Genomic DNA, 14,260 nt, shown 5'->3' with positions numbered 1-14,260 from the left:
TTTTCAAAGAGATTGTGATAAATAGTATGTTTATGCTTTGGAGAATTGAACCGCAACGCTATAGGGATTTTTTTCACTTTTACCCGACGCAAAACGTTTTATTAAATAATTTAGTACCCGTTTAGTACTTGCCGCATTTCTTTCGAGTGTTTTAAGTGCGAAAACTTGGTTATAAACTCGGTTTTAAGTGTTTTTGTTGTGGAATTATACGCAGTAACATGGAGGAAGATAGGTAACCAATTGTGATTTATTAGAAGGAAGGGTGGAAGGATGTATTACAACAAACACTTACACCCGCCGGTGACTCAGAAGGTGTTGGAACACGGACACACGAGGGTGGTACGGTACACAGATAAAACAGGGTGTTCTGTGCATGGAAACCAAAGGTAAATGGGACAAAATATACATCTCCAAAACATAACACATTTAAAGAGATTTATGTTGCTAGATTTATGATGTTCGGTTGAATATGATTTCTTACTTCATTTTATTGATTTTATGGAAAGCACTGTTCATTAAAATGTTGTATCCTATGTTATAGGGCTTGTTTCTCTCTACAATTTCCTGTCTCACAATGTACTGTTTGTGTCCAGGAAGGGTTCATATTTTCATAGTTGTCGATTTTCGAAAGAAATCAGTACATTATTTTATTTCGTATATTTTTCATTTTATTGATTTTATGGAAAGCACTGTTCATTAAAATGCTGTATCCTATATTATAGGGCTTGTTTCTCTCTACAATTTCCTGTCTCACAATGTACCGTTTGTGTCCAGGAAGGGTTCATAGTTTCATAGATGTCGATTTTCGAAAGAAATCAGAACATGTATATTATTTCGTATATTTTTCATTTTATTGATTTTATGGAAAGCACTGTTCATTAAAATGTTGTATCCTATGTTATAGGACTTGTCTCTCTCTACAATTTTCTGTCTCACAATGTACCGTTTGTGTCCAGGAAGGGTTCATATTTTCATAGATGTCGATTTTCGAAAGAAATCTGTACATTCATTTTATTTCGTATATTTTTAATTTTATTGATTTTATTGAAAGCACTGTTCATTAAAATGTTGTATCCTATGTTATAGGGCTTGTTTCTCTCTACAATTTCCTGTCTCACAATGTACCGTTTGTGTCCAGGTAGGGTTCATATTTTCATAGATGTCGATTTTCGAAAGAAATCGGTGCATTTATTATATTTCGTATATTTTTCATTTTATTGATTTTATGGAAAGCACTGTTCATTAAAATGTTGTATCCTATGTTATAGCGCTTGTTTCTCTCTACAATTTCCTGTCTCACAATGTAACGTTTGTGTCCAGGAAGGGTTCATAGTTTCATAGATGTCGATTTTCGAAAGAAATCAGAACATGTATATTATTTCGTATATTTTTCATTTCATTGATTTTATGGAAAGCACTGTTCATTAAAATGTTGTATCCTATGTTATAGGGCTTGTTTCTCTCTACAATTTCCTATCTCACAATGTACCGTTTGTATCCAGGAAGGGTTCATAGTTTCATAGATATCGATTTTCGAAAGAAATCAGAACATGTATATTATTTCGTATATTTTTCATTTCATTGATTTTTTGGAAAGCACTGTTCATTACAATGTTGTATCCTATGTTATAGGGCTTGTTTCTCTCTACAATTTCCTGTCTCACAATGTACCGTTTGTGTCCAGGAAGGGTTCATATTTTCATAGTTGTCGATTTTCGAAAGAAATCAGTACATTTATTTTATTTCGTATATTTTTCATTTTATTGATTTTATGGAAAGCACTGTTCATTAAGATGTTGTATCCTATGTTATAGGGTTTGTTTCTCTCTAAAATTTTCTGTCTCACAATGTAACGTTTGTGTCCAGGAAGGGTTCATATTTTCATAGATGTCGATTTTCGAAAGTCATGGATATCAAAATCAAATTTCTCATGCCAAAAAACTCTCATACGCCAATTTTCATCCATATATTGACTTTACTTCAGGAATTATTTGGAAAAAATCGAAATAAAAATGGAACTTCTACACACGGTATCTCCGAAACTAAGCATTTATGGACATACATTTATACGAACTTTTTGATTTATTTTTATCTGCAGAATATGCTGCCGAAGTTTCCGGAATACAGCTCGGACCACCCTGTATATAATAATCGGGTTACATTTTCCTTCTTCAGATTCCTAATGTCCATCTCTCTCTATCTCCACATCCATCCTGTGCCAAACCTCTGTCCAAAATAAAACTTCTTTGTCAATACTCTCTCTCCAGCTCTTGCGTGGTCTTCCTTTCTTTCTACCTTGGCGGTTACAATTTAGTTTTTTCCTTTGTTTTTAGTTTTTTTTTCTAGTAATTGCTTTTGCAGCACAATAGGGGGGGGGGGAGGTTGATCTATTTCAGAGAATTAAGTAACCATAAACTTTGTCTTAACATATGAATATGAATTGATTTGCTCTCAAATGGACTGGTAAAGAATTTTATACTAAATTTCCTGTGACTTACAGATGCTTCTTAAAAATAAATTATAATTCATGACCGCCCAGTGCGAAACATACAATAATGTAATATGTGTGTTTAAGTAATTAACAATGTCATTTCCCAACAATAAGCTACTTAGCGAACTCTCGAAAATCTTTTAGATATACGACATATATTTTGAGTCATACATAAACAGAAATTAAATATAGACCTATTAGCACAGAGTGAAACAGAACATCTTGGTCGAAATATTTCGATGAAACTGTTAAAAAGGAAGGGAATTTGTAATAATATTTTTGAAATCCGAAAAAGATGTGCTAATACATTTCTAATTTATAGGGTGTCTGTATTAAAAAAACATTGATTTTATCACTAACAGTGGCATTTGACAAAATATGAACAATTAACATTTTGGTAATACCTACTTATTAAAATTTAACCAAAATCTTCTAGTTCCAAAAAAATTGGTATTAAATAAAATGCTAATAATGTGCCTTGTATGTGCCGTATAGTCTTGTAGTGTATTAAAATTATAGTTTAAGGTTAAATGTACCTTCACATGGACATATTATACTTTTCCATTTTCGTTTGTTACTTCTTGGTTCACAATATTTTGAAACCGTCCAACTATACGTTTCTGATATTTGCGAAATTGCAAAATTGCGAAATTGCAAAATTGCGATTCTGTATTGACTAAAAGTTAGTTCGCCGATTACGTTCAATTTCAAACCTTGTTTTGGACGCCGCACGGTGGGGTATTAGCATGAAAAAGGTGATCGAAATTCGAAAAAGCAAATGTGTTTAAGATTTCCCAAAAAAAAGATAAATGATAAGTTAAATCATCTCTGCCATGAATGGCATTGCTATGGGTGTGTTTAGTTGCATTCATTTGTTTCAACGAAACGTCAAAGTTGTTACTTCTCACCGATAAGAGGGAAATGGCTAAATTTTATGTTTAAAATTATAAATTGTTGTTGTTCTTGTGCTCTTTTTACGTTTATATTATTGTTTTGATTGAAAATGGCTCAGCAAGCTGCAGGTATGTATTCTACAAAAACGTATTATTTATTTTGATATTCTCTATACTAACGATTCTTTTTGCAACTAAAAGTTAGGCGTTCAGAAAATTTGATTAAATTTGTGACATTTTTATTATACTTAGACATTTAGTTGCGCATTTCGAAGAATTCAGCATATTGTCTATATACGTTTTACTTAATAAACATTGGGCTTTCATACAGTAAAATAAAATACTGCGACTTTTTGCGACTTTGCTGATAAAATGAGAAAACATTCTTGGTTTCTTCTAATTTGCCAATCAGTGATATACTAATGCGAGGTGTAAACCGCGATGGCATTGTTGTGTACAAAGCGATAGCATTAGTGCCATTAGCAGTATAGCACAATTTGGCATTAGTAGCGACTTTAGTGGTATGGGCAATGCTCGCGGATCAGTCATAGCATTAGTAGTATTAGTTGCGATATTACTACTGGCATTAGTGGCATTGACCGTGGAAACACTGGAACAGTGATTTTTCTTTCTTTTTTTAGAGTCGACGAATTATCCTTTATTTTGTTCATATTATGTCCTCTTTAATTGAAAATAGCAATAATTTATATAAGGTCTGCATAAAAAAATTTCGATCAACTATCTGTGTCAAATACCCCACTGTGCGCCGCGCCGAGATAAAAATAAGCCGTACTCTCATACGCTAAATACATATTCCTTTTCCATGATAATCACTAAGTTGTATTGAAAAATATGTCTATTTTACAAATAATAAAGTCAAAACTTCAAGAACATAAAAAAAATTGACGTAATTTGTTTCAACATTAGTACCAATCACAAACCCTAAAATCCTTTAAGAGTATTGCCAACTATTGCAATCATTGTTGATTGTTCCGTATATTTCAATTACATAAATGTTTGTTGTTTCAGTAAATCCACCAAAAATCTCAATGGAAATCATGGATCTGGATCGCCCAAACCTACTTCCAATGGAGATTTTTATAGGTAAAAATACAAAATTAAAATATTTGTTTTTTTTTTAATTTTTATATTATTTATTCCCATTACAGGGATTCAGTTTCCTATGACAATACTTCTGTTGGCAGCGCAAAGGTAAGTCTTATTTGTGTAATTGATTTTACATATTAATATACATAATATTTTTGCATTATATTAATGAATAGCAAAATATAGTGTCGCTATAGTTCTATTCATTTATTGAGATAAAAAAAATCATTTGTTAAAATTTTGTTTAATAATTTCTTACCATATCTGATGTCCTGTAGATTTTTTATTGCCAGATATTCGAAGACAAATTAATTTTTTTGGTCTCGCGCAGCTCTCGACATAGTTTTACATTTTATGATTATTTATTTTATTTTTCCAAAATTGGCTCACCCCTATAATTTTAAAATTTATTTTTCCAGATAAAAAACGATTTGGTACGTTAGTATATGATATAAATCAGGACTGATTGACGTATTCAATTGTTTCAACTTATTTGAAATTGTAACATGCAGTTCATAACGACTATTTGACTCGAAATACGAGTGTGTGGTACCAAATTATTCGTAAAAAAATGCTTTTTCCAAATTTGCTAATGAGCCACCTTTGTTCCATTTGAAAAAAATGAGATATGATTAAAAATACGATTTGAGCATCTTTTAACCGGCCAGAACAAGACAGAACATTAGACGATCAAAATTATTTTTCCAAGGCTCCTTGATTAAAACTTAGTGTTTTTAACACAGCCATGGCACTCTAGAGTGTAATTTAAAATACGATTTGTTTTTAAGCGAAAATTTCAAAAGTTGACATATGATATGTCATTCTATTTAGAGTGTCATTTTCTAACGAATAAAATATACCGAGGGTGCCATTTAAAAATCAAAAGTTGTAGTCACTTCCGGTGAAACAGGAAATGACCAAAAAGAATTGAACACGTCAATCAGTCCTAATTTATGTCATATACTAAAGTACCAAATCTCGTTTTTTTATCTGAAAATATAATAACGTTATAGGGGTGAGCCACTTATAAAAAAAACGAAACACCCGGTATAAATATTCGCCGTTAAAAAGTTTACAAGATTCGTATAATTTATATCAAAATAAATTTGATATTTTCAACTGCATTTTGGTTTCTGTTGTGCTGAGCTCAGTTTAATGAGTTAATTAGTTAATGAGTTGTACCTCAGTGTTGGATTTATTGTTATCTTTGTTCAAACCCTTTTTCTTATTCTCTTTTTATTTTTTAGTGTGTAATTTTATATATGTTATGTTGTATTTTTTATATTGTATTACTCACGCTGTAGTTGGCGGATGCTGTTCAGTGCTATAGAATAAATAACTAAATAAAATAAAGGCTGATTTACAACTTATCCAGTGGCTGGCGCCAGTTTACCTGGTACGCCAGCACTGGCATGATAATGTGACCTTGTGCCAATCACTGACACGAAAAGTCTTGAGCGGGGTTTCCACATGCAAGGATTACTGGCGCCAGTGTGCGCCAGTTTATTGGCGCCAATAAAATGGCGCCATTACCCGTTTCGACAGGTCTATAGTAAATTTAAAAGTGTCATGTCATTACGTTCAGTTTTAAAAGATTTTAACACCTTTTTATGCTCTAGGGTGTAAGCATTCCTAATACTTCGAATTTTGGCCTTTGCGGAATTTACATCAAAGTTGCTGAGAGAATCAGATATGACACCAACAATTCTCCTTAAGGCTGTGAGACTTTTTTTTAAACAAACACATTTTTACGACTGGAGCGTGCTCGCTGTATTGTTTACAGACAAAACTATCGCCAAAAAGTACAGAAGCGTTGAACTTTACTGGCACATGAATTAGTGGCACCACTAAACTTGCGCCAGTCGATTTTACAGGTTTCCACATACAATAAAACTGGCGCCAGTAATCCTTGCATGTGGAAACCCCGCTTTACCCACTGAACAAGATTACTTGACTAAATATGAATTAAACTAATTTTATTATTTAATTAGAGATAAATCTCTATAAAAGTACTAATCTTTAATTAATTGTACTAAAAAACTGTAAATATCTTGTTACATTATTTATAAAACTACTTTTTTCACATATTATTAGCGTTTTACTAAGGCAAATATATATTTTAGTCGTCTCTCTTTATTTCAAGATGATCGAAAACTGTTATTACAGTTTTTTATTAATTAACTAGCCAGTTAAACCGGTAAATTTTAATTGATATTCGATTCCTAATACGGATTTCCATTATAGTATAGTCAACTAAAAGTAATTTTAATGAGTTCATAATTCCAATTACAAAGAGAGTAAGGAAGTCACTAGTCAAGGCGATTATTTAGTTTTGACACTGTAGAAATTGGTATTTTATTCACAAATTACAGTAATTCTTAATGAGTTGTTTATATTATAAAGAAAATTTTGCGTTCTTCTCAATCGATTTATCTTTAAAACGATTTATAAAACTATACGGGGGTTAGTTTCGAAAAATGCACGGCTATACAGGGTGTCCCAGAAATAAGTGCAAGTATTTTAAGGGGTGGTAGATCTCAATAAAAGAAACATATGTTATCTTTATCGTTTTTCGTATAAGTCCAAAATAACGGAGTTATTTGACTTTGAAAATTTCCAAAAAAAAAAGTTTTTTTGTTAAAATTTTGAGAACCACTGGATCTTTTCTGGATTTTTCTTCTTGTAAATTTAATCTAATACCTATGTTGCCATATTATCATGAAATTTTAATTTTTAACTAAAAACTAAAAAAAAATCATCAAATCAAAAAATTTCGAATTTTCAATTTTTTTTTTCGCCAAAAAATCCTCATAGGCGCGTTTCTGGGGTTGAACTATACTACCAGTTAAAATACTTGCATTTATTTCTGAGACACCCTGTATATCAAGAGGTGGTTTTTCATCAAAAAATGTGAAAAAAGTTCCCATAAACATGGCTGCGGAAATGCGTAGTTTTAAAGTTACTGGATGTTAAAACTTAAAATTATTAAAAACTAAAAAATAGGCCTTTGTAATTATCTTAATAAATACCATTATTTTTGGGGGGAATTTTCTGTAGGTAGCACTGTACATCAGTGCTATAAATTTTAATAAAATTTTTCAAAACTTTCGAGTTTCTTCCATATATACTCCAAGCTAACTTAATGAGGAAAATGCATGTTTTTAAATAATGGTTTTAAAAAATAGTTCATATAATTACAAATTGAACAAAAAAAATCGTTGAAATCGGTTAAGAAATGCCTCTAATATAAAATAATTATATATTGTTAATTTAGATGACCGGGCAAACGCTCTCTACCGCGCCTTGCCGCTGTGACGTCACCCGCCGTTCTTCTGGTTGAGTGGAGCCAGACGCGTGTTTATTTAACAAGGGTTAGGGGGTGTCAATATATAAAAAAAACTGTCTTTTTCACGCTATGCTTTGGAGTTATTTTTCCACGTACTAAACAAATATTTTTGTCTCTTTTCACTTCTACATAACCTACAGCATTATCTCCATACGTCTCCCTACCTGATCTGAAAGATAAGTTTATAACATTAATATTTATAACTATATAAAAGTTCGTAACAGTAGGTACCTACTTATACTTAAATATGCCTCAGTACTACAAAGAATAAATGTTACATACCTTTCTGTTTTTTTCCTAGTAATTCAGCACCAACAAATTGGGAATTTGTATTTATAAAAGCAGCCAACATAAAAGCATCGACTTTTGGCAATTTATCTGATTGTGCTTTTACAAACTCGGAATCTACCATTACTTAAAAAATTGTCAGAACACACAACACATACAAATAATAACTGCACAAAAAAGCATAAAAAGCTCCTTCAATCAACGCTAAAAGCAACAAAAATGTCTTAGTACGCCACCTAAATACGTACATAAACGGAACACGTCTGGCTGCTGCTGGCCATCGCGCGTCGACGAGAACGGCGGGTGACGTCAGACCAATAGAATACCGTTTCAATTCGCGAGGCGTCATTTGCGTTATCCATAGTATTTTAATGGCCCGTTTTATAAAATTGTGGTACTGCTTTTAAGAATTTTTTTTTTGCATTTATACATATTTATTCTAATAAATTGAACAGTTTCTGGCGAAAAATAAAATATATGCATCTTCCTCATTCTTCTAAACTTTTTTCCATTGATCAGGCATTACCCTCTACAATTTGGCCTTGCATTTTTCGAACATCCTGTATAGACTTGATTTAAATGCATTATTAGTATGAATATTTTATTGTCCTATTGTCTGACTGATCCTAAAGCACAAAACCATCAATATTTCAAATTATTGTTTATTGATTTTTAATAAAATGACATAAGCGTCTACGTGAACAATCATCCTGATGAATTCCGAATGACCAAATCCAATAATAAAACGCACTTTAACAACAAATTAATTACCCGTGTAGTTTCTTTTTTCGGTCAATCGATTATTTATTGACTTAACGGCCGGCTCGATGTTGTCAGGTGGCGCCCACGCGATCGCAGCGCCACCGTTTGATGCTAAACGAATAAATCATTAATTAACAATAGGACAATTAACAATGATCTAACGCGTCATTTTTCTCTTAATTCAATTTGCTATTTTTGGGTCTTTTGTACTTCCTAAATCGCTGCTAAAGGTGGTCGTATACGTGAAGGATTTGTTGGTACCTATTCCATCTTGTAGAGAAATATAATAATCTTTTCACCGAGAAAATCGTTAACAGCGACTGCTTCAGTAGCGTATCGGATGTTTGTGTTAATAAATAATTATTATAACTTTTTATTAGAATTGTATATAGGGGTTGTTCACCACATACGACACGGAGTATTGTAGCTAAACGATTAGATTTTTACAAATTGTAAGTTTTGGGTTCGTTGAAGGACTATTAGAGCTACAATTTAAAAATATTTTTACAAGATACAGAGTGTCCCAACTAAATAAAAAATATCAAAGTTGTATTTTTTTAAATGTAACACCCTGTATATTATTAGATTTTTAGTTTTTACGATTAAAATAAAGGTAAATTTGATAAAGGTTTATTACACTTAAACCTTACCGTTTTTGAAATATTTTCAATTTTGTGAAATTGCAGTCAAAATTTTAAGGCTTCATTTCTCCAAAGGTAACAAAGTTTTTAATACTAAATATTTACTGAAGTGTATTTATTGAACAGTTATTGTGTTGCAATAATAAAAATTATACTACCTTATACAGAGTGTCTAAAATTAATACTAAATATTTACTGAAGTTTATTTACTGATCAGTTATTGTGTTGCAATAATAAAAATAACACTACCTTATACAGAGTGTCTAAAAATTTATTTTAAATAATTACTAGCTTTAAACGGCAATAACTTGTTTAATTTAAATGGAACACCCTGTATATTTTATGAGAATCAGATGCACAATTTAATTGTCTATCAAATTGTTTTATACAATTTTTACCTATCTCTTCAAGTTTCCGTAGAAAATGCATTTTTTTGTAATTTAAAACTCATTTATCAATATACCTATGGAATACTGACATTTTAGATTATTTTTAAAGATGTACCAAATTTTTAAAGAGTACAGATACTAATATTGTCGATATAGTTTCTTTATTTCATTAAAAAATTAAAAAACCGGTTTAAATATTTGTTAAAGAGGACCAATTAATATGATTCCAGTATTCAAACTACATTAATTGACTGTTTGGGTTGATTAATAATATTTGCTCCAAATACTAAAAAACTGAATTTTGTATGTGTATTAGACGGTGTAGTAAAAAGTAACACCTTAAAAATGTTATTTCATTTTTTGACAAATGCTTATTTATAACAACAGAGACATTCATTTTCATAACTTATTATTATATTGATTTCTGATTCAAATCCACATTTATTTAGAATAACTTATTAACGAGAACATAATTAAGTATGTAATTAATTAGTATTTGGACGGAAATAATGGTGGTATAATTAATTAATGGTATATTTTTTTTATAAAAATTTAAATAGTTTTCTTTTTGCTAACAAATAGGCTAGTAATATTATCATTTTGCTAAAAACGATAATATTACTAGCCTGTACATTTTGTACATTTGTTGCTTTAAAAACAATCTGAAATGTCAATATTCCAGAGGTATATTGATAAATGAGGTCTGAATTAAAAGAAAATGCATTTTCTACGAAAACTTGAAGGGATAGGTAAAAAGTGGTATAATACAATTTGATAGACAATTCAGTTGTGCATCTAATTCTCCTACAATATACAGGGCGTTCTATTTAAATTTAACAAGTTATTGCCGTTTAAAGCTAGAAATAATTTAAAATAAATTTTTAGACACTCTGTATGAGGTAGGATTATTTTTATTATTGCAACACAATAACTGATCAATAAATAGACTTCAGTAAATATTTAGTATTAAAAACTTCGGTACCCTTGGAGAAATGAAGCCTTAAAATTTTTACTGCAAATCAAATTTTTACCCTAATCAAATTTACCTTTATTTTAATCGTAGAAACCAAAAATGTAATAATATACAGGGTGTTCCGTTTAAAAAAATACAACTTTGATATTTTTTATTTATTTGGGACACTCTGTATCTTGTAAAAATATTTTTAAATTGTAGCTCTAATAGTCCTTCAACGAACCCAAAACTTACAATTTGTAAAAATCTAATCATTTAGCTACAATACTCCGTGTCGTATGTGGTGAACAACCCTGTATTTTTATAAGAATTTTAAATTTTAAAACAACAAATTATTCAGTTTACTCTATATCATATTTTTACACGTTTTGAATAAAATTTTTGATATATCTACTTCATCCTTATTCTTTTATTCAAAGACAGTGATAGTTATATCTGTCATTTTAATTCTAAAGTAGTTTATTTTGATTTACAAAGAAATAAGTTACACAAGTACAATTGGAGTGAAAAAAGAGAAATTATAGTTATTTATGTATCAAGGGAATTATAAGGGTGTTAATTACCGAGGGCAAAGTTTCTGTTCCGAGGGCCTATGACCCAAGGGACAATAATTGCCCGAGCTTTATTATTCCCTAGCTTTATTATAATTTAGTATATGTTGTCCCATTTTAAAAAGACACAAATGTTGCATTTATTAATCTTCAGGTATATTTGTATTAACGCTGCTGGTAGGAACTTTTTTGCCAGGTTACTATTGTATTAAATGGCCTGTTTATAAATTGACAGTTGTTGTCAATCGAGTTTAGTTTTTTGGCAAAAAAAAACACCTTTCGCACGAATTCGGCACACATTCGAATACGCTTCCATTAAAATGGAGGAAATAATAAATAAAACTGAAGAAGCACAACAAGCGTTACTTCCACTTAAATGTGAATCCATTTACCCAAAGAAATATAGAAAATACCTTTATGGTACCATAATATTGCATTGTCACCGAAGATTCGCAAGTAAATCAAATTCGAGCCCAATCGAAAGCCAGGAAGTGGTTCTAATTCAGCTTGCAAGGTTTGACCCAAACTAAAACGGCAAGTTAAATAAAAGCTTGTAAAAACATTACGTAAAACGACCGAACATCTTAAAAAGGATATTAACAATAACAAGGATAATACCCATATTTATAACATACGATTGTTGATATTTTCCATCCAATTAGTAGTTAAATTAGTCACCGGTATAACATCAAAGCATTTAAAAATTGAAATAAAACGCAATTTCCTAATAATGCTCCCTTTTGTTTGCAATCTCCTACATGAAGCTTATTAAAGTCCGTTTTTATTCATTTATTCTCCTAATCATTGTCGTGTATAAAAGGAATTATCGCAGCTGGTGTATAATAATGATTCAGAGTAGCAAATAATACAAATAATTTGTAAAACAAGTAGTAAAACACACAGTTGTACTGCCAGTTTCGCTTCTTTCTTCAGTTTCATTCTTATGCTCCGTTTTTTTAGTTCTTCAGTGATTACAACATGTGATTCAAGTTCATTTACATTTTCCAGATGCAAAGCATTAAATCCTTTTCCAGTTTCCAGTACGACTTATAACGTTTTCTAAATCAGCAATTTCTTTAATTTTGTTTCTGCATGGTACCAAGCACCTGCTCGTTGGACAATTTTTGGATACATGTGGCTAAAATCTACGTTGTCATTTCTTATCGTATGTTACAACTCGACGATATAATGATCAATCAATCAATATATAAGTGAAATAAACCACTGGACTCCTGTACTCGATCAAAACGAGTCCTACAATAATGCAATAACAGCTCTTTGTTGTTACTCTGAACAACATAATGTACACATGAAATTGGAATGTCATTGTTTATATTTTTTTTCGTATGAGTTTGGCTCGACCAGTGACGCAAGACCGAACAAAATATAGTCCTTGTAGGTGGAGGAGTTGTAATAAACAATCTTTTATTGAAAAGTTTAGCTCTATCTTCTAACAAGTGTTTTTTGTTTTCGTTTGTTGTCTGGCAATTTGTTATGATAGCATTAAGCTAATCGTCTACGTTACAGTTTGTCGGTTAAATTCAAACAGAAATACTTGTACTGGAGTGTTGTACCAGATGTTTGCCTAACAATAAAAATAAATAGCAAACCTAGACATGGGATTTTGCCACAGGTGTTCGACATGTCGACCGTCTTTTGTTGTGGGCCGTTTTTGGACATTTCTCGCGGAATTCATTATCTCAATGAGGGTGAAAGATATATTCGCATAACCTCTAAGTACATCTAATTCTTAGATTATACAGGCAATTTAAAACTAAGAACCATTATTCTTCCACAAACATTAAAATCCGTAGGCTCTAAATCCGGCGCTGCGGCCTCGACGGCCAACGGCTAGGATCTTGGTTAGCTATTCAATTATTCTCGAAATTGACTGCAAAAATTTGCTGATAACCTCAGCGTTCTGAGGCGGTGCCTCATCTTGCTGGAAAAATATGCTTTCGAGTTCCATTAGGGGAAGATCATCAATAAGGGTTCCAAAGCCTACTAGTTAAAAGTGGCGAACATTTAAAAATTCTGTATTTCGAAGGGGACTGTAACAAAATAGCAGATATGCTATATTTTTGGAAACGTAATTAAGTTTTTTTCAGTTATTTAAAAATATAATATTGGGTGTCCCAAATAAAAAATCAATTTTTCTGTTGGTAACTCTTAAATTATTAATTTAAAAAAATTTATACTTAAACCGTTAAATTCTACGTAAAAAGGTACTTTGGAAATGTTTTCATAAAAATACAAATTTTTCCAAAGATACAGCGATTTGTTAAAAATGCACATTTTTGAAAAACACCCCGTAACTCCGAAACGGTAACAGATCATGTTTTTGATAAACATTGAGTTCCAAACACCGATATTAGTTTTTGTCTATCTCCTATAGAAAAGAGGGTTTCCCTTTAAAAGCGTCCAATTTGGCCCACCCTGTACATCCTATCAAAAATGCTGAAATAATGACGGAGCGAAAAGTAAACAGCAAAATAATTCGGAGGCTGCGTGCGATGGAGTACACGGAAGCATGAATGCGTTAATTGAAAACAAACAATCGCTAAATGCTAAATCTGTGTAAATGTGAGTTTGGCCCCGCACAAAAGGAAGTCGTCGAGTTAATTAGTGCGTAGATATAATATACCTATATGTATATATAACTAACATTCCATTTGGAATTCCACACATTAATTACCGTTAAAACTAGTTAATGGTTGTGCGGTGTTTCATTAAAAAGACCGCCGGCAACTTTTTTAGTAACACGAGCACGCATTAAATTATTTGATTTTTGCATAGAAATTATTAGTTTTTAGAATAGC

General features: G+C 31.2%; 1 protein-coding gene across 1 annotated transcript in view; it reads left to right on the top strand.

Moving 5' to 3' along the window:
• The window catches only part of LOC115877299 (WD repeat-containing protein 47), a 132,985-nt gene that overhangs the window by 17,238 nt on the left and 101,487 nt on the right, over window positions 1–14,260 (top strand). The window contains exons 7-8 of the mRNA XM_030893434.1: window positions 4,414–4,488; window positions 4,554–4,596. Of these exons, the coding sequence (XP_030749294.1) occupies window positions 4,414–4,488; window positions 4,554–4,596 (118 nt within the window). The remainder of the gene's footprint in view (window positions 1–4,413; window positions 4,489–4,553; window positions 4,597–14,260) is intronic.

Source organism: Sitophilus oryzae, unplaced genomic scaffold, assembly GCF_002938485.1.
Source record: "Sitophilus oryzae breed Bouriz unplaced genomic scaffold, Soryzae_2.0 scaffold_1443_pilon_pilon, whole genome shotgun sequence".
Lineage (NCBI taxonomy): Eukaryota > Metazoa > Arthropoda > Insecta > Coleoptera > Curculionidae > Sitophilus > Sitophilus oryzae.
This window is presented reverse-complemented; position numbering and strand designations above follow the sequence as displayed.